Raw genomic sequence first — 22,434 nt, 5'->3', positions numbered from 1 at the left:
ATAGCGCATTCTCTTACTGCCTTTTTATATAGACAATTAGGATAAAGTCAGAAACATAGTAAGCATTTTTTAAAATTAATATTATTGCATGAATTCAAAGGTGCTGTGGAATTGATTGAATGAATAGAAACAGGAATAGCTTTTGCTTCTTTGGATAACAGTGTTAAGAACAATTCAATTGATTGTGAAGCATTAGTCCCGCTTATATACATTATATTTAGAAGATCTTAAATCAGCTCTATAGTTTTTATCTTAATAGTCTAAATAGACTTGATCACATCTAACACTGAACCTTTAGCCAGATTCCCATTTTAATTACTTTTTCTCTACACTGTTTCTTGTCCTTGAAGTTCTTTTGACCATCATAGTTGTAAATTACTTCCATGGTTGTTTTCCCTGCATCTGCACACAAATTAATTACAAATTTAATTTTAAAAACCATATAATTAAAATAATACATTCCTCATAAACACATTATTCTATCATGCAAATATTTTCATAGAGACAGTCTGAAATCAACAAATAAATTCACTTAAGGTTTGCCTTATGCTAAAATTTGAGGGAAAAAAGTTAAATTGGCTTTTTGCACATCATTATTAGTAAATCAATCTATTTGATGGATTTTATGGTCATTTCAAAAGCAATTTTTGTTTTGGTAAGTGGGTCCTACAGCATTATGTCTTCATATTTGTGAGTTATTGCACCCTGGCTAGTATTTTCATTGCTGCCTATGTTTATTTGCTTCAAATCCCTCAAAACTGTGTGCATTGGTTATAAAGGTAACAAGGAAGATAGATCAAAGTAAATTTCAAATCATGAAAAGTTTAGGGTTTAAAGAGATAAGGTAAAGTTGACTTTTTTGCAGCATGTGAAGGCCTAATTATGCATGGAATGAAGTATCATAGGCAAATTGCAGCATAACAATAAGTAATAAATTTAAAAACATAACCTGTATAATATTTAAACTGATTTTAATATTCTTTAAATACCGCATTTTTCTCTTTCATTTATCTCTTCCACCTCTCCTTCCCAGTCATCCCATTCTACCATTAAAGGACAAGGATTTCACAAGATCTAGACCCAGGATTAAATACTGCTTGCTCTACTGTCTCAAATAACATCTTTGTTATTACTGGTTTGTTATTGTTGTCTTGCACAAGTCTTTGACTCAGTAGTAATAACAAATGGCAGAGATTCTCCAATCTTAAATAATATCCATCACGGCATTACTCCATGTGGGAGGAGAGGACGTGGCCTTAAATCCATTACCAGGTTTAATCAGTGATCATTGTGCCCATGATCTAATTGTGACAACACACTAATTGCAGCTGTTTCAGGGATGCCAGTTAAGTAATCTCTGTTCTCAATGGCAGCTTTGTTTTGTAGGGCCATCTCTGACAAGCTTCCATTGGCAGATATTTTTCTAACAAATGTTCATCCCAGATGCTGCTAGTATTTAAATAGGATGTGCCAAGAGTGAGATAGAAATATAACATCGGCTGATATTTTAAAGCCAAGAAGTCTAAAATAATCTCAGAAAGAACAGTAGTTCTGTATCTGGGATAGTGTCCCATACTTGGTAAAAAGATTTGAATTTCTCAATGTTTATATGTCAAGGAGCATAGGAACTATATATAGTATTTAGTTTGACTTATCTTATTTCAACAATAGTGAACATCAGTGCTATACTCCATATATGTTATTGTAACCTTATTATCTATCATGCTGGGTTTTTAATTGAAATCTAATTAACAATTTTTATATGTGAAATCTGGTAGACTATTTGGTAGTCTGAGAAATCCTAAAGGCCCAAACCACCCATGAACAGCAGTGTGTTTTCCCAGATACCTACATAAATGAATTGGAAGCTTAGAAGAAAGGGTAGCCCTTCGAAATATTTTCCCTACATTTAAATTCCAAACTAAGACAATGCAGAAGTTTCACTTTTACTTTATGCATGACTTAGTGCTTGGTGTCCCATCAAATAAAGCTCCTGTGTGGATGTTGCCACAAACCCTTCCATATCTATGTGCTTGCTGCTACAGTGAACAAGGAAATAAAACCTAGGCAGTGAAAATGAATGTGCTGGCTTTGTTGCATTGTTCTCCGTTTTATGCGTTTTATTAGTTACATTTGAATAATAAAAAAATTCTCTAATTTTTTAACGTGTTCAGTAGAAAATAAAAGTTAATAATATAGTTATATGTTAAAGTCAGAAATAGCAAAGTGGCCAGATGTCTAGTCCCCAGATTCAAACAAAACAAATTGAGCTATTATTTTTAATAGAATGAAGCAGGTTTAAATTTTTTTCCAAAACTTTTATTTATATGAAGCAATTAGGAGAAACAAAGTATACCAGCACACAGTTAAACTGGCTTTTATTCTTCACTTGAGACTGGTTCTAATTGATCACTGTGCTATTGTATGATTTGATTGTGCTGACGGATACATGCCACTGTTCCCATAATAACAATTTTTCTTCTTTGTTCAAATGAATTTCCTAATTACACGTGTGATGGGATGTTTTAATTCTTTTCCCTTTCAAATCCACCTTCCTGTTGCAATGCATGATGGGCAGGCTCAATATTGTGCATGACACCCGCTACAAGTGTTGGTAGGTGCTTTGTTTCTTGATTATCTTAAACCTATGGTGCACCTCACAGCCCCTCAAAATCCACTGCTAAGTTTAACTTGTATCTATTGGGCAAGTCCATTTCCCTTTTACTAACACCTGTCAATTAAATGCCATTTTCTATTTAATTGACATGGACTCACATAAATGTTTTCTTTACACACAAGTTTCCTTCAGTCACCTTTGGTGGATTTTGATTGGACTCTGAGTTCTGGTGTGTTAAAAATCTATCTTATTTAAGTAATATACTGTATATTTTGTCATAGTAAATAAGAAAAAATGCTGTCATTCAAGCAGATAACTGTATGTGTGAAGTAAATTCCTGTATTTTGACTTAGATTTTGAATGTCTATGAACACTGTAAAATTCTTATTTTTGACTTAGCGATTTAAGCCTGTTTGTGTCAATTTTCTTGATTTGATGGTAACAAGCTTTTTTTCCCCTTTTTTCTCTTTCATCTCCCTCCCCTTCTCTCCTTGGAATGTTGTCCTGCTTTGCGCTGTGATTGCATGTCACTCGCTGGTGATGATGTCCCGTCACATGGCTTATTGCTGTGATAAATACCATGCCCAATTCTCTCGTCCATGTTGCCATGGTTTCCATATTGCTACACTCTTCTGTATGTTTGCTTATATGATTTTCCCTCCGAAAGTTCCCATGGTGCACGGTGCTACGCCAGCCACTGTGTCCGCAGCAACAACATCTGCCACAAGTGTTCCCTTCGCTGCAACAGCCACAGCCAACCAGGTTTGCTAATTTACAGCTTTGTTTCTTAAAAACCAACTCTAATAGGGCTCAGTCCGAGAGCCCTTGCGCACGTGGGTTTCCCATTGAGGTCAGTGGGAATCGTGTGTATGTCAGGGCTGTAGAGGGTGCTTACTAGCATGGGGTTTCAAAGATTCCTCTTGTTGGCCTACACATTCTCTCTATGAAGAGCAGCAGAATGCTTTTATGCCATTTATAAATGCTCCCAAGTTGTCGCAGCTCCATTTCTAAAGCTACTAAAATCATATTTACACAAGCAATTCTTTTTTTTGGTCTCAATCAAACATGCAGGTATTTGAGCCAAAGACAGATGTAAAGTTAAGATTTTTATTATGAATATTCAGTATATGCAATTTCTCCATTATTGCCTAAATTCTTAATAAAAAACCAAATATGCCACAATGAACCACTCTTGTAACTGGTTTGTTATAGATTCATTATAGTTATATTTGTTTGTTAAGCAGATTGTATATTCAAAATAAATTTTGTGTATAGCATATCCAAGCTTTAGCTGAAAAAACAAATTCTAAATGCTCTTATGTCTGTAAGTATACAGTAAAAATTTTGGAGAATTATAGTGGAAAAAAGCCCACATATGTGCCTTGAATCCTCTATTATATGCAACTTTATGGGTTGTCAGTTACGCAAGATACTTACTTTTCAGTGTTAAAGATCTGTTTAAGAAATTGAAATTTCATAATGTACAAGAGTGACTTTTTTTTTAAAATGATTATTAAAATATTTAAAAATTAAAAATTGATTCGACCAGAACTTTCTGGCCCTTTCTAAAATTATGTTCTAGAAAATGCTGATTGTATCAAAGTCAAATTTATGTAAAATAGGTTTTGGCATGAATATATAGATATGTTATGAAAATAAAGTTCAATAAACTTAATAGTATATGATAAAATTCAGAGCCAAATAAAATTTCAGCTAAAATGTAGCCAGTGACTCCAAAAAGAATCAATATCAGATGTGTGTCTAGTTGTCCAATTATAATCCATCTGAATTGATAGTTATTGCTATGAATAGTAGCCATCCTTGTTTTTGTAATACAAGATGTACTGTTGAAGAACTATTAACTATTGATATAGCCATTAAAAATGTTCTAAAACAGCATACCAGAATGGATGCATTTTAGAACTTCAGTCAAGCTTTAAACATTTCTTGGCAAGGAATCCGCAGTTTTTCCAAAACTTGTCAAAATAGCCCTGGATGTATGCTAACACCTCAGACTCATTAACAAGAATGCTAGATTGTACATATGTGGCATGTTAGTAAGTAATCTATGGCAGAATTTTTTTAATGATTCAATGCAATCTATTTATGTGCAGATCAATGATGCTGAATTCTCTTGTGAGTACCTCTTATGACTATAGAATTGCTGGTGTAAGCAAAACTATAGCAAAGCAAATTTCAACATGTTCTTGGCCACCTGGGTTGTAGGGGACACTTTACTTTTTGCATTGTGCTGTGACCATTTCATGCATAATCTTGGGATTTCATACTGTTTTACAACAAAAAGAAAGAAAAAGGAATGGATATATATATACACACATATATTATATCTACATATACATACATATGTATATGGCTACAGTACATTAGCAATGCTGGAGATAGCTGATGCCACAAAATGCAGCCTGCATGCATGCAGAAGTTTATAGCTGGCCCTTCATCTGCATCGATTGGTGTTGAAGGTCCTTGGTATGTTTCGACAGCCCCATCCTTGATGCTTCTACACTGTTGGGTGCAACATCCTGTCCTGCAGCAGCAGGAAAAATGGTATGAGAAGCTTCATTATGCTTGGAGCACATTTTCGTGCCATTTGCCAATGCCGTAAATTGTGTAAAGATGTCAGCTGAGAAATGGACATAAAATGGGGACATTGTAATTTACACTCCTGATGGTGGATTGTAATATGTCAAGTATAATCTAGGACATCTAAATTGAAACAACAACAAAAATGCCTTCATGTATGTGACTTCACTAATCTCATCAACCTTGCTGCAGTGGGATTAGTGCCATTTTATAGGTGAAGAAATTTAAGTGTGGGGTATTCAAGCTCTTTGCTCAAGGTTATACAGCGAGGAAATGGATCACTAGATTAGAACCCATGCTTCCAGCCCTTTCTCTGATCCTTTGGATCTTCTCTGCTGCCTTTTCCAGGTTTGCAGCCGAGATTCTGAGTTAAAGGAGAATCAGGCTATTGATTGGAAATTCTGGGCTTTGGGGACTTTTTGAAATCAGTCATCTCTATATTGGTTCCTCGTTGTATTTTCTCTCATGTTCTATAATTCTCTTACCATTTAAAATACAACAAAACGTGCAGTCAGAATCCAGACATGTTCTGAAATAAACTTACGTTCTTATCTGTTTTTTAAAATAAGAATTCCTTTCTGATATTTTTAATTTGAGAAGAAATTAGGTACCATAAGTTGAATGAAAATGGTAGAAGTTGGTTGCACAAAAAATAGGCAAGACATTTTCTACTTTGACTTCCGGACTACTAAAGATTTCTACTTTGACTTCCGGACTACTAAAGATTTCTACTTTGACTTCCGGACTTCTAAAGAATGAGGCCGCAGGGGTGTGTGTGTAGGCCAACAAAAAGGGCTTCTTTCAGTACTGCTCTGCATGAGTTTTTGATAGTTCGACTTCTCTTACTTCCTGATAACGTTCATAGAACAGTATTTAACACAATAATTTAAAAGTATGAACTGCAATTTTGGCATTAAGTTTACATTAACATACTGTTATGTTGACCAGATAAGAACTGTCACCTCACAGCTGAATTTCACTTTTCTTAAAAAAAATTACTATGAAAAATGTTTTCATCTCTTGGTTGTTGGCTTGCTTGCATGAGTCATTCATTAAATAATTTTTTATTTGCTAGATACCCATAATATCTGCCGAACATCTGACTAGCCACAAGTATGTTACCCAGATGTAGAATTATCATCACTAAACAGTAAGTGCATTATGTAATATAATGTGTACTTGTGAGTGTGTGTGTGTGTTTTTGTAAAGATAACAATCGTATAATGTACATGATGAAACTTTTTAGAAATCATATTTTTCTCTTAGGTTATGAAGAATTCCTCGTTCAAATTTACAAGGAATTTGTTGATATTATTTTGATGTATATAACGCTAAGGGAAAATCAGTTTTGCTTGTATTTTATTTTAGAAATACACATGAAGAAAAAAAAACACTTAAAACTAAATAGGTCGGAGGCTCATAAGCTTTCTAAGTTTCAGGCAGACTTTCTCTTGAAAAGGCCAAATAGTGAATATTGTTGTCTATGGGATCCTGTGGTTTCTGATGTTGCTGGTTGGTCTGATCTGTGTTGCTAATCAGCTCTGCCATTGTAGCTGAAAGCAGCAAGGGATGACATATAAATGAAGGGTGTGGCTGTGTGCTAGTCAAACTTTTAATATTTATAAAAGTAGGCAGCAGGCTCTATTTGACTTGTTTTCTGACCCCTGTGGAGGGACCCATTTATCTTATTTTATTATTATTATTTTTTTTAACTAGGTGAACATGTAGCCACTTCCCCCACACTTCACCACACAGACATTAGCATGTGGATTATGAGTTTTGTTTTGTTTTTTTAAGTTTATTTATTTATGCATATAGAACTGGGGTACAGGCCAGAGGCTCAGGGATGGTGAGAGGATTCACCAGAGACAGAGTGAGGAGCAGAACAGGCAGATCGATGAAGTACACTGCTGAGGGGAGCAGTGGGCTGGTCAGGAGAGGTCTGCCCCACCATATGGGTCACCTCCCTGGTTGGGAATTGAACTGGTGCTGAAGCCGCTTCGGCTAGCCTTGAAGTGCTGTGCTTTAACTCATTATGCTACCAGGGAGGGCCCTCAACCGTGAGTTTTAATAAAAAGGTACTCACTCACTCACTCACGGGCACACACATCTACTTAGCCAAAGAGCTTTAGATACTTCAGAGTAATCAGTCACCTTAGAGGATCATACAATTTTGAAAACATTGCAACTGCTCAAAAGTTATTTGTTAAGTCTTGTTCACTCTCAGAGACATTGGCTGAGATTCTGGCAGAACTGATAGTCTTTCATCGGTAGAGGATGTTTTAGCCAGTGTACATGCATTCAAGTCATAATATGTGCTTAGAAGCATGTGAAGGACTTATATTTAGAGTCACAACATTTAAAACCGAATCTAGTAATTAAGCAGAGTAATGATAGGTTGTTGTTACTATGAGATAGTTACCCTGTCAGTGAGATAAAAATGTAAATACCAGTATATTCTATTAAAACAAAAGAGGTTTAAACAAGTTTTTCCTGCAGCAAAGATGAAAGAGCTATTCTTCCCAGCAGAGTGAAAAAAATAAGTGAATTTAGGCAACAAAGATGATTCAGTAGAGAAGAGAGAGTTTTGAGTCTGGTGGAAGAGACAGTATATTGAGGCAGAGAAATGGTTCAGAGTCCCTTGTGGTGATAATCCATACCAAGAACACAAATTCGAGCTATGCAGAAGCGCATTGACAGAATTTGAGTGCCATGTAAGAAAGAAATGATAGGCTCAACTCAAGAAATACTACCAACGATATACTGTAATCATGAAGTGACGTATTGGCCCTGATTTTTATCTGTTTCCTAAGCTCTGAACAATAGCCACACTTTTGAATTAACATTTCATAGTTTGTAGGTTTGGAAGACAAGTTTTCCTTATGTCATGGAAAAACAAATTTTCCAAGGTTTTATAGTCCACCGGGTTCGTTTGGTGAATGTATACATATAACTAGGTTCTACATCTCAGTGGTTATGCAAATTGCAAGAAATGATGCCAAATTGCCATAAGTCCATCAGTAATCAGTAAGCTGGTAGATTTTTCAGTATTGAAGCTTAGGCTCTTAATGTTACATTTATTCAACAAATGGTTGCTCTTTTTCAATCTTAGGGTTGTTTTTGAAAGCATACTTTGATATGTAAAGATACTCTGTTGGGAGCAAAATTTATGTAAAAACTGGAACTATTAATTTATGAGCTCATTATAATAGCTGGCCAACCTGTTTCATCAGGAACATAAGGAATGATTTTTTCCTTTTTCAGCTTTCAGGAAAAAAATTACAAACTTTAAATTACCCAGTCACTTAAAGCACAGCTCTCCTCCATACCCAACACATATTATGCAAATTGTCACCCAGATATAATGAATCATGTTTAATAGCACATGGATTTTATTTTGAAGGCCAAGTCATTTCTCTTAAAACATACTAGACTTTAGGAGGAAAGCGAGTTTAAATTCTGCCCCACAATGATAGTATAAGAAAGATTCCTGCTGCATTATGCCCCTTAGTCTGCAAATGTATTGACCCTTTTAGCTTAGCATTGACTGGTATTAAAACAGTCCCTAATTTTATTCAACTGTGCATGTCTTTTTATTCTGAGCTGCTAAACAATTTTAGACTGTCATACAAATGAAGCAGTTTTTCATATGTAAATCTGATGATAGTCATGTGTTTAAATCAATTATGAGTCGGAAATTATTTTTGCATATTGTCTGCTTTAACCAAGATTATCTCTTTTTCCCTTGTAGATCATACTAAAGAGGAAAGGACAGTGTGCTTGGTTAGAGTAAAGGACGAGGTCATTAGCCATATTGTATATACCGTCAAGCAACACACACAAAAACCCCTCAGCCACAAGACATCACCTATTGCATGTTAACCAGAAGAAAAGAACATGGAAATCCACTGCACACTGTTGCCTATACACTTTGTACATTTAATTGATATTTGTGCTGAGGTGATATTCCTGTCTAAAAGAACAGCATTGTCTTTCTTTTCTAGCACAGAGTTATGCATTAAAAGATGCATACTTAATTAGTTTCCTATATATTCATGCCATCTTGAAAAGACAGACTATGGTGTAACCATGATTCTATTATGTATTGGTACGTCTGTAGACCAAGATATAATTTTTTAAAAATAAGTTTATTTCTTTCAAGGTTTACAAATAACAAAGGTGCACCTTGTATTTAAAATTGCCATTATAGATGAGAGCGTGCATGCACAGTCATTTTTGTTTAAGAGTAATATTTTTAATGTAATAGATTGTAAGACTGGTGAGGGAGGGATCTGACAGAGATGAATGTGCCAAGCAAAACCACAACTGTGTATCTTTTAAAGCACATCATGGCTTTAAGTACCATGTTGTTAAGGATTCTCATGAAGTGCCATAGACTGTACATCAAATTAGAGTATTATTTCTTCAGTGTTATTGTTTTCAGAGCCACATTTTGTTGCTTATTTGCTATTACTAATCAGTCAAAGGGCACCATTCTTTTCTTTCTTTTTTTTGAAACCAAAGCTGTCTCAGAAATGGCCAATTTAACTTTACAGTAACAATAACAATAGACAGCACAACACAAACTCTCAATACAGATAAACTCACACATACTGGAGATATATATAATAGATATATATATAAAATTATTTTAATGCATCGTAGTGTAATATTTATGCATACTATACTGTATAACATGTTATTCAAAAGGGATATGCCATTTCTGAGACACGATAACAAAAAATGTTTGAGGAAATTATTTTGCTTCTATTTATAGCTCTGTCAAAAGTCAAAAGACTATAAATGCTTTGCAAAAATGGTTTCACATTTGCTTAAATGCTTCATCACAGTCACATTTAAAATAGTGACTCTAAACAAAGAAGAACGCAGCACTGTCATCAGATGCATGATAAACCAAAATATGAAAATGGGATATGTTTAATTAACCTAGTAATTGGGTGGGTTAAGTACATGGGTGAATTTTTATATGTGATTTGTTTTGTTTTGTTTTGTTCAGATTAACTGCTTATAGCCTTAGAAAGCCTTTTACAAAATTAAAAAAAAATAGATGTGCATTCAGTTTTTAAGAATGGATTCATCCAAAGGAATTCCTTTTTTGTGGTTTGGATGTTGCAGCTAGAAAAGGATATTTTTGCTCTGTTCAGCAGTTCTAAAAATTGCTGAAGTAGGGGCCAGGTCACTGGTCGTGCTAGTGGAATGGGAGAAGTGAAAGTTCAGTTATAGAACTTTCCATACTTCCAAGTTTACTGCAAGTTTTTATGCTTGAGAGAGATGCTTTCTAATATAAGACTGATGTGTTGATTTTACTGATTGTACTGTACATCTATTAAAGCCTTAGATTATTACATTACGGGTTGGAACCCATACCAATGTAATTTCAATCGTGTTAAGAGAGTAATGGTGACTTCACATGTTATTGTAGTTAGTTACATTATAGAATATTACTTATTTTTCTTGTTAAAATGTAGTTTTTCATTTCCTACATTTATTAGATTTCATTTTCTATTAACAATTGAATACCATTTCAGTTTATAGACTATTGTTTTATTAGATTTTACCAATGAATTTTTCAAAATACAAAAAAAATAAAGTAGTTTTTCCTTCATAACATACTCAGTTTTGAATTACATGTAGTGTCATATGAATATTCGTATTATTGTTAACTAAATGATTTATATTTTACTGATTTAATATTAAAGTGTAAGAATGTCAGTCATTGTTAGTTCTTGTCTAGTTTTCATTAAAAGAACAAAGATCTTTTATATGGATATCTTATAAATATATAATCATTGCTAAGTAAGAAGTTAAGTTGTTGCTATGGCAACAATCCTGGCAGACAATTGAGTAATATTTTGATGATTTATTTTGTTTGTAATTAGTTATTATAAGAAGATCTAGATCCTAGATATTAGAATAAAATTTATTTTCTACTGTATCCATTTCAAATGTTAAAGTATTGTTTAATATTTTTGAAATCCCTGAATATCAGGCCTTGTTATAAATAAGCTGCATAATCAATAAATAGAACAAGGGACTTTTTGTTGATAATCCAAATACTCAAAGTTTACGTAATGAGAATTATAGCGTGTGTGCAAACTCTTGAGGGTTGATTATGCTGCAATTTAGCATGTTGGAACGTCTAGAGAGAAGGTTGACTTTTTGCACTTCTGTATATAGTCAAAAGAGAGAAACCTGTATAATAGTAAGATCTTATTTTGAATAAAAACGTCTATAATTACAAGGAGTTTTGTTAAGGCTAATAAAATGACAGACTGAGCAAAATTGCTTGCAAAAGTGGCACAGAGTTAGCACTCCACACCCCTTCAAACATGTTGCTTTGCTTTTTGTGGACAGCTTGTAGTTTGCCAGGATTTTTTCAGCTGGAAAGATATGCCATCCTTCCGAGATCTCATGACTGACAAAAACTTCATTGGGCCAAATCTGCCTGAAGATCATTACCAAAAATAGCAGGTACTTCAACCATTAAGGTGAAATCATGGATCAAATATTCCTTACATTTTTCAAAACTACTGCATGTTTAAAACTTCAACAACAAAAAAAGAGAGAAAGAACTATACTAAGGACATATATTATTCAAATCAGTTTCTGCCAATATCAGTGGTTTATTGTTCACAAAAACAAATCTTCAAAACAAGTATTGACTTTCACAAATTTAAACCATAAACAGGCAAACCAAACAGCACACCGTAGCTATAGTTGTTATGTGATTGTTTTTTAATTGCTGTAGGATCCTGTTCTTTCAGCAGGTGAAAAAATAAAACACAGTTCAAATTTCACGGTTTTAATTTTCAACTCAGAAACACTCAAAAAAGCAAATATGATAATGGGCACTTGTTTAATGAATTACTATATCCAGCCTTAGCTCCAGCTGGTTATAATGTTGCACTTATCAGCAACCCTTCCACTTTCATCTGCTGAAAGGACAGAAGTGCTTGGTTTTACTATTATGTAATCACAACTTACTTTCTGCTTGTAGTTGCTTAAAATTATGTATTTTTGTCTTGGGCTGCAATTTGTTTTATGCTTATTTTATTATTACTGCGGTAGTTGACTTTGCTGTATGGAAAAAATAAAGTGAAATTGCCCTAATAAAACTTCTCTTTCTTAAGTATATTTGTGTATGTGAGATTAAAGAGTAAATTATTTTTGCGCCTTTCAAAGTCCTTCCACGTCCACCTTTACAAACACTGATAAGATAATTCATTAAATGGTTTTAAGAGCTTGCAAGTCACACATTCACTGCCTTTCTCACCAGCTGTCCTTTGATACCAACACTGAGAATGGGAATCATGAAGTGTTGCCGACCTCTGCCCAGTGTTTCCTGAAAAATCTTACCGTCCCCCCCACTGACACTTTGAGTGCAGGTTAATACTGATTTAGGTATAGGATAGAAACTGTAATGAAAAGGTGAACTTCTCTTCAACACTAGGTCTGTCTTTCTATTAAAATTTCCTTGTCACAAAAGACGAGTGCTGGAAATCTGGCAGTCTAATGTAATATTTCGGTAGTGAAGTAATAATGACATTTGATTGTGTGGCATGAGTTTACATACACACACACACACACACACAAAAAGAAACACACACACAAACACACACACCCTGAGCCAGTCACACCGTAACGTTTGTGCGTGTGCTTTTTGATGATGTGTTACAAATGTGTTTGAAGTGAAGCCTGATGTATACTTTGCATTTTGTAATGTCCACAGATTGATCATTTGTTTTTATTTTTGTGATGTGCCATGTGATATTTAGTTGAAAGCCACATATTCTCCTTTGTAGATAGAAACCTTTTCTCTGCAACTGTAGTTCATACAATAAGTGTATTACTTAGTGAATTGTATAGAAGACTTTTCTTTATTTGTGGATTCAACTATTCTAGGCACTGCTCATCAAAAAGAGTAGTTTCCCTGGAGATGTTTACCTAAAGTAGAGGTTCACAACCTTTTTTGAGTAATACCAAAATATCTGGCTCTCCAATTACTGATAGCTTGGGGATGGGGGGGGGGGGTGAAGAGTTGTCAATTGAATGAAAAATAGCAAAAGGAAGTTGTGATATTTCCAGTACTTTAAGTGAGACGTAATTTCTTAATCACAAAAGTATATCCATGAATCTGGAAAATGGTGTCTGATAGAAAAATTTCCAGCAAAGGCTGATTGTTCAAAGGAAGCTATTACCCTAGGGGGCCACTAGGGGTCCTCAGTTTACAGGATAGGGCTGTTTAAGAACTGTTCATTTGCTAGAACTTTTTTTTTTTTTGTGTGTGGTAACACTGGGAGTTTACACTTTGGAATGGTCCTCAGGTTGCAATCTGTCATTACACTGAGGCCACTTTTGAACAGTAATACCCATCATCCAGGGACTAGTCATTTGACATGCTGTGAGCATGGAACATGCAGCAACAAGATTTTGTTACTTTTTCAAGTTGTATTTAAGTCCACTCTGTTGATTCTGAGAGTGTCACTTTAATATCAAGATATTCGATATGTTCTGGAGAAAATATTATACTATTGTTTAAGAATTTGGAAGTTTGTGTACGTCTGGAATATAGCCACTTCAAATGTTCAGTCATTTGTATTCAAATCACGGAAGTTTAAGAACAGGAAGGGTAGACCTTTAAATTCTATGGGACTTGTTTTGACTTCTCATATTCTGTCAACACAACTTTGGTTCTCATTGAAAAGACTTCAGAATGGTCCACCTCACTTCCCAGCCTTCAGCACTCCACACGTGCTTGCTATAGTTGATCCCAGCTGATGCCCCTGGAGAGCCTTTGGCAACCACAGCACTTAGCTGGGTGGTGAATCTGAGGCTGTGCTCAGGCCGCGACTGTGAGGCCATATTCAGCCATCACTTCTCTCTTCTACCTCCTCCAGGGTGGATCTGGGTTCTCCCCGGTTCTATGTACTATGAATCTCCAAAAAAGCTAACTGCCAGCGTCTTGGGGCTGACCTTTGAAGCCAAGCCACCTAGCATTGCCTGCTCTGATCTGGACACCACCGGTCCCACCGACCCCCACCTCCAAGGGGGCTGGTCTTCCTCCTCATTATCCTCTGAGGAGTCTCCGTTCTCTGCCAATTTGATGCTGGAGCTTTTTCTTCTTTGTCCATGTGCTATTTTTCTTTGGCTAATGTTGAAAATGGATTTAAAAATAACAGCTTACCCTTGCATTTATCATTTTAGAAATGATAAATAACCGGTTAGAAAACACAAAAGATAAAATCTGTTGCCATAACGAACTGCTTAAGTCTTTCAGAAGTGACTCACTGAACAGTCATCTGTTTCCTTCTCCCTAGTAGGGTTTCATAAAGAAAAAACTCTTTTTTTTAAAGAGATAAAGAATAAACCTGGAGGTTTTTCATGTGGTTGGGACCCACTGGATACTTAAGTGCTGACTGTGACTATCAGTCACACTTGCCTCTTGATGGATACTGGGTTATGGAATACCTGATTTTGGACCTGGGCGAACTCCTGTAGTTTCCAGCGTTGTGTGATCCTACTCCTGGGCCACACTTTCGCTGGTGGGAAATTATAACAGTTGCAGCCACTGCTTATAGTTCTGCTTGGTCACGAATACAGACATTAAGGAATAAAAGCACCCACAGAAAAATAGCGCCTCCAAAGGAAGACTGCACATTGATGGGATTTCCTCAAGTCCAAGTGCGTAGCTTAAATCTGTACTGGGTCTAGACATAGAGTTGTATGGGGAAATTCAATGTTGTGTTCAGTTACATCTCCAGAGTCATAGCTGCAGGAAGCTGCTTGGATGAGGACAGCTATGACCAAGATTGTTCATGCAAACCAGGAGAACCCCAAGTTCATTATGGACTTAGAAACCTGCAGACATGTGAATCTGAAGATTAGAAATTAGTGAGCAGTCTATTTAATATTTAGTTGGACTTAACTTTAGAGCAATGAAGTGTCATAGAACCCTAAACTTATTGATGCAAAAGTCCAAAGCCCTTTTACCTCAAGTTATATAATGACAATGGCAAAACTGAGCAGAAAATCCAAATATTAAAGTCCCATTATACAACATCACTTCCTACAGCAGGTAAATGCACAAAAAAATTGATTTAATGACATTGGAAAATAATTTTAGTGATAGGCTTATAGGAGACTATATTTTCTGGGTTTTCAAGATTTTTAACTTTTTAGTATACATACTGTTTTTTATTTAAATTACTTCAATCTGTGTATTTTTATGTTAAATTCATTTACATTGTTGCTTAGACCAATAGAGGGGGAAAAAACTGACAAATTTAGAATATAAAAACATTTTATGGAGCATTTACTTGCTGCTGATAGTTTGAAAGTTACACAAAATAAGAAAATCAGTAACTCATGTATGCTATTTTAAGAAAAAATAGTTAAAGAATATTAATAAACTTCCTCTTAGTGTGACATTTGGTCTTAATTCTCCTCTAAAATTTTCATTAGTTTCTGTGAGATTATCAATTTATATTTGATTTATAGCACGTTTCTATTTTATATCAATTAATTGACCTTGACCTTTCAATTTATTTAGGTGGTTATCTTCACCTGTCTACCCTCCAAAAGATACCTTTAGTCATGAAAATTGGTTAATATATGTTTGTTATAATTTTCTGAAAAAAGACAACTTTTTTTTTTTTTTTTTTAAGATTTATTTGTGCATACAGAACTGGGGTATAGGCCAGAGGCTCAGGGGCGGTGAGAGGATTCACCAGAGACAGAGTGGGGAGCAGAACAGGCAGACAGACGAAGCACACTGCTGAGGGTAACCGCGAGCAGGTCAGGAGAGGTCTGCCACGCCATGCGGTCACCTCCGGGGCAGGCGGGGATCGAACTCATGCGGAAGTGGCTTAAGCTTCTTAAGTGGCTTAAGCTTCTTAGTGCTGCGCCACCAGGGAGGGCCCTTTTTTAAAAAAATATTTATTTATTTAAAGACAACTATTTTTGTGCAACATACTCTGCTCAACTGACTCATCTCTTCTATAAATGAAAGGTCATTGCATCCAGAAGCATCCTTCTCTTTCCTCCTGACACGATGAGGTCAACGTGAATTATCTCTTGCTCTATTTTCTTGTGACACATTGTTTTTAATCTCTATTTCCACACTTAATTTATTCTGCCCAATTTAGCAGTTTTGTCATTTACCAAACTGAAGAAAAGAGGAATCTGTTTAACTGATCTCTGTTTGGAATCCAGTGCCTGGCACTGCGTTTTTTATTTACTAGGAGTTAGTTGAATGTTAAGCTTCCTTGAATTTTAATAAAATCTCTCTCTCAACCTGATTGAAAAAGCAGAGTAGGGACATTGTATGGAATTATACTTTTCAGGCCAGGAATGTAACTAGTGAATATGAAGAAGATAAATAGACTCTCAATACTTTCATTTTTTGAAAAATAGTCTGGAGAAATGATCTGGTATTTCCCAGCAAAGACCGCCTCTCTCCTCTTAACTGTACCACAGAACAGAGTGATTATAATGTTTTACATTAAAACTTCTCTCTCCTTGAATAAAAAAAAAATATGATAACTTATCTATGGAAAGCAGAATGTAGGAAGGAGTAGTTTGGTATGTGAGAATAAAAATATTCTTGTTGAAAGAGAACATACCTTTACAATTTTTCTCTAGTCTTTAAATTTTTCTAAGTCTGAAATTTTGAGTGTGCTGTATTGCATGCAAATGTCTTTCCTTTTCATCTACTATATTGTCTTATTTACATATTTACTTCTTTTCCAAGGCTCTGGGAGCTTGCATTAATTAGCATAACAGTGATGCAGAAGAAGGACAGATTTTACGAATTCTAGTGGAAATTAATTACTACAGAAAATACACACTTACATTCTGGATGCTTTTTGATATATTTATCTTGTTTTAATTAATTGGCTTCGTTTTAGTCTTCCCTGTTCCTTTTTTATTTTTTCCAAGATTCTGATTACTAATCACATTTACCTTTAGACTCTCAATTCTTAGTAGAACCCTCCTTATAAAAAGATGTATTGAACACTTCTACCGTCTGATGTGGCATAAAAGCATCTTGGAAGTCACTCCATTCATTTACAAACTATTTCCCCACCTGTTCACTGCTAATTAAAACTCCCTGATTAAGAGATGAAATGTTTCAATCTATAGTTAATGAGAGGTAAATACTTTAAAAGACTTTGTGGGGGCCCTCCCTGGTGGCACAATGGGTTACAGTGCAGCACTGCAAGCTGGCCGAAGCCGCTTCAGTGCTTGTTAGATCCCAGGCCCTAGAGGTGAACCACATGGCACGGCAGACCTCTCCTATCTCCCCGCTGCTCCTCTCAGCAGTGTACTTCATAGATCTGCCTGTTTGTCTCCCCATTCTATCTCTGGTGCATCCTGTACCCCAGCTCTGTATACATAAATAAATTAATCTTAAAAAAAAAAAAAAACTATGGAAGAATGCCTCAATTCATATTATTAAAAATTAATCAATAAATTAATCTTAAAAAAAAAAAACTATGGAAGAATGCCTCAATTCATATTATTTTACTTCTTTCCTCTTCTTTGTCTTTCGCACCCACCCTTTCTTCATTCTTTTGTCCTATTCTTTCTTCTATAGGAATTTAAAAAATGCTAATCTGTACCATACAGTATAGTAGACATTGAGGACAATACAATTAAGCAGAATAAATTTCCATGCCCAGAGAACCCAAAGAAAAGTTGGCAAGATGTATGTGTTGAATTACAGGCCTCCCAGAGGTGTTCACAACAGAATTCTCAAGACTTGTCACTTTGGCATGTGGATTATTTTATGTTCATGTCACTCAGAAAAGACACTGCAGGCTCAAGGGAAAATTTTATCACTCTCTGAACTACCTAGAAGAATGAAAAGTGGGGTATAATATACAGATAGAAATAATCTATCTGAGAAAACTGTCTCCATGTCAGGGAAAAATCTAATTATAGAAAATGCAGTCTTCATCATGTAAGTCACCCCTTCCTCCTCATGAGTCCCCTCCCCCACAGTCCTTGAAGCTGCAGCCCTGTCTCATTCTATTGCTCAGGATATATGCCCACATTTCATAACACTGGCCATAGATATGTAATTAATTTTTTTTTTCTTTTCTCTTACTAAACTGTTTGGTGTCAATTTGGTTGCTCAACCAGATTAAGAGGAACCTTGTGGGGACAGGTGGACATTTCCTCTCTGCCCCTACAGTTTCAAATAACTGTAACTAGAAATTGATAATTGACATACTAGTGGACTACACAGACTGCCCTAGGAAAGGAGAGGAAAGATCACTAATACTTAAGAAAACAAAGGGGGAATAAGAGCCCAGAAGATGAATCTGCCATCATCAGAAGACAAATCCCAATGTAGGGTAAGTGAAACTGGTCAGGATTTTATGCTGCTACACTCTGTGGCTATCACTTGTGACCTTGACTGCAGTAGATGCTTGAATATCTGCATGATGGCATGGATGTGCATAAGTATGCCTAGTGGCTGAGGTTTTACGTGTTAGCAGAGGGCTGAAGTCAAAAGACTGTTATAGGTGGTGTCTCCTGGAGGGCATTGCTAGTGAAGATAGATGGCTCCAGGGAAAATGCTAAAAAGTATCACATTTGGGGGGTGGAGCAATAGATGTGCAAGAAGGGACTGTGGAAGCCGGAGGATTCTCTCAGTCTTTGGGATTCAAGGTTTTTAAATTTTTAGCATTTGTAGTCAGTGGATTCTGGCCCCCACCGCATTGATCTTCCAGAAGGCCATTGCGCCTCTGTAGGTGGCAGCCTCCAGCAGCCAACATTGAAGAGGAAAAGTTTGGAAGCTTTTAGCAAGTAGCTGAAACTGTTTCCGTTTGGTGGCTGTTATAGCCTACCAGAAAAGGGGGAGACCCGGAACTGGAGCTGGGCGCCTCTCTGAGCTGTGGGAGTGTGGTCATTTGTCAGCTCATTCAGCCACTGCAGCTTCTGTCTTGAGTGTAGCTTCTCAGGTGCAGCTCTTGGGGGCATCCCTGTACCTGCGGGAGCATCTCCTGTGGTGTCTTCTATTGTCTTCATGAGTTGGAACCAAGCCACTTGTTCCTGGTCTACAGAATCAGGAGGACGCCATCTTGAACTGGTGGCTTAATGTTTGGGAGCGGAGCTCTGCCTCCAGAGAGCTCCGTCCTCAGTAGTGGAAGACATCACCTTAACTACTTTTATTTAGGACTTAAAAACACTGGACACCGCCGTCAAGTGAGATTTTTGGCCCCTATAACTCTTTGTTTTTCCCTGGTTTGTTAAATAAATCCCATTGTTATTGTTCCCTGACCCTGAGAAGTCTTGCAGTTGTGCACGTGAGTGAGGAACTCAGTGACCAGTAAACTATATCGGCAATGTGTTGGCCAGTTCAGTGCCCCTTGCTGCCATGTGTCATAAAAAATGGAAGACCGCTATGGCAGAAAGGCTGGAAGAGGGTGAGAGCCCGCTGGGAGAGGAAGACACTACAAGAGGGAATGCAAGAATTGCTGGCTTGTTCCCCCTGCATATGATTTAAAAAAAAAAAAAAAAAAAAAAAAAAAAAACCTGTGGGAATGATGTCAAGGGATTGTAGGCCAGAGGTACAGGGGGTGAGAGGATTCAGCTAGATACAGAGTGGGGAGCAGAACATGCAGATCTACTGAAACAAAACTGGTAAGATGAGCAGCAGCAGCGAAGGTTGAACTCAGGCAGTAAAGGTAATAGGGATAGCGCTGAGACTTAACCCATCACTCTGAAGGACCCTCCAAAGTTCTCTTTTAAGCTGCCTGAACTAGTGGTGAACCTAGCTGACTTGGGATGGTTACAAAATGTCCGAATGCACAGATCTCTCATAGTTTTTCAGTGTCATATAACTTTCAAAGAATCATCGTGCTGGTAGTGAAAAAGGAAAACATTACTTGGGCTTTTATAATTGCACAGTAACCAAATTTTAAGTTCATTAAATCAAAGGAAAATTGATAATCACCTGCATTTTGATCGCACAACATTTAGTGGATTGCTAGAGTCTAATACTTTTAATTTAAAGGCAATGTTTATTGCATCTACTGAGTAAAACAGGAAGAGGCTAAAATAAATCAATGACATGTGTTTGGGGGTCTTAGATTTGTATATTAGGAAGCACAAGTTCAGGAGATAGCCCAAATTGTCTCCAGTTGTAACAAATAAAGGAGAGTAAGTGAGGGGAAAATGGTCTTGCAATTAAGCAGAGAATTTAGGAGAGAAGCAGTTTGGACTAAGTCAACTGTGTTTATTATATAGTTGGAAATCTGAGAGGTACATAATCATGATTATTGCAGGGATGGGAAGGATGGGTAAAGTATGAAAGTCTCAAGAGGTAGGATGTGTAATTGATTGGATGTGGCGGGATAGAGATGGAAAAAGGACATAAGAGTATCCATGAAGTGTCTGGCAAAATCAGTATTATTGATGAGAGAATGGGGAATTTAACTACCAGATTGCATCTTCAATGTTTTGGACTATCTATGTGAATGCTATTAGCCCACAACTGGGAGAACATATCTGCAGATACCTGGGTTCCTTAATGGACCCGATCATTACCTTTTTCCTTATCCTTAACTATATAAAATAGATGTCCATTAAGATGAACTTATTTGTATGCAGGAATCTCAGATTTAAGAGACATTCAGTCTGAAGTTATTTGTGTGCTGTGACTTGGTAAATTTAACCATATTGATATTAAGCAACTCTGCAACAAAAGTAAACATTATGAAACCGTAAAGATGACAGGGTTAATAAGATGAATTTATTTTGAAAAAATATTTAGAAACATAAATAGACTGACAACTCACTAGGAAAAGGGTCAAGGGACCATTTGATGTAGATACTTTATTAAGGGGAAAAATCAGTGCAAGTTCAAAACAAAATGAGATGCTGCTATAACCCCAACCCATTGATCAAATGAAAATGTTATGTCCATGTCAATGGTTGGACAAGATATGAAGTGAATACACTGCTGGTGAGAGCACAGATAGCTAAGACTTCCAATAAAAAATATTTGGCGTTACTTATTGAAGTTGACAATCATATAACCTGTGACAAAGCAAATATACTCAGGTTTATATCCAACAAAAATGCCTGCATGTGTATTGCACGTCATCACAAGAATTCTTACAGAAGCAATAGAATTAGAAATAGTCCCAAACCAGGAAAAAATCCAAATACACATCAACAATAGATTGGGTGAACAAATGGTGATATATTAATAAAATGGAATACTACTGAGAAGTGAAGAAAAAATTGCAGTTAAAAGCAGACACAAAAATGAAACTCAAAATGTTGACAGAATAAGTCAAGCATAAAACAAAAGATGCACTGCATCCCTATTTATATAAAATTAAAATCCCAATAAAAGGAAGGGTGTGAATTACAACTGAGAAATCCAACTAGGGTTTTTATAAGTAGGTTAACAGTGATTTGTTTCTTCATTTGAGTGACAGTTTCATGAATGTTCATTTTGTTACAATGCAGTAAATTGTGCATTTGTATCTTAGGACTTTTTCTGTAAACTTGTTATATTTTATTATAAGGAGATTAAAAATAAAAAAGCAAAATGAGACAAAATATATACTTTATTTGCCCAAAAAGAAAACTTATATTATAAATTTAGAAGAAAATATGAACACATCTTGACATGGAAGTCTTACAGTAGGAAGATAGGAGTTAATTTTTATATGTAATCATTTTAAAATATGCAAGTTTTGGGAGTTTTTAAACAATACAAATTTTTCCTTAACTTACAGATTTTTTTTTTCTCACACTAAAAAGTTTTAATAAGAAAAATTGTTGTAGAAGGAAGTATTTTGAATCAGATTATATTTATGGACAAGTGGAGAAATTTATATTCTTCTTCAGTTAACTATTCCCCACATACCTAATTATTATCACAAGCAAGAAAGTACAAAAAAATTAGGAAAACAGAATAATAAAAACCACAACAAACCACTTATCAAAATGCTGTTATTTATACCCAGAAAAACTGAGAACTTATAATGATTTAGTCCTACGATCCAGACAGTATGAGCCAAGATATTTATGAAACATAAATTAGAAATTAGTTGACTCATCTACAGAGCTATGTATCTTACTATGTTTTTAAAATATATCAAATGCATTTGGGGAGTCACGCTAAATGTTATTATATAAGAATTAGGAATTCCTAGACCTATAAGAAAAAATGT

At 35.7% G+C, this 22,434-nt stretch overlaps 1 protein-coding gene across 12 annotated transcripts in view; it reads left to right on the top strand.

Annotated features, from left to right (window-relative positions):
* The window catches only part of MBNL1 (muscleblind-like splicing regulator 1), a 166,007-nt gene extending 153,636 nt beyond the window's left edge, over positions 1 to 12,371 (top strand). For 5 of the 12 annotated variants that reach the window (XM_012724871.1, XM_012724875.1, XM_004682337.2 and 2 more), the window contains 4 exons: positions 2,579 to 2,614; positions 3,285 to 3,379; positions 6,294 to 6,368; positions 8,970 to 12,371. In XM_012724871.1, coding sequence (XP_012580325.1) covers positions 2,579 to 2,614; positions 3,285 to 3,379; positions 6,294 to 6,350 — 188 coding nt within the window. In that variant the 3' untranslated portion in view covers positions 6,351 to 6,368; positions 8,970 to 12,371. The remainder of the gene's footprint in view (positions 1 to 2,578; positions 2,615 to 3,284; positions 3,380 to 6,293; positions 6,369 to 8,969) is intronic. The other 7 variants (XM_012724865.1, XM_012724866.1, XM_012724873.1 and 4 more) reach the window with 5 other exon arrangements.
* Positions 12,372 to 22,434: the final 10,063 nt, after the last annotated feature.

Source organism: Condylura cristata, unplaced genomic scaffold, assembly GCF_000260355.1.
Source record: "Condylura cristata isolate star-nosed mole 26May11 unplaced genomic scaffold, ConCri1.0 scaffold00014, whole genome shotgun sequence".
NCBI classification, from domain to species: Eukaryota; Metazoa; Chordata; class Mammalia; order Eulipotyphla; family Talpidae; genus Condylura; species Condylura cristata.
Note: the sequence above shows the minus strand (reverse complement) of the source record. Positions and strands in the feature narration are given on the sequence as shown.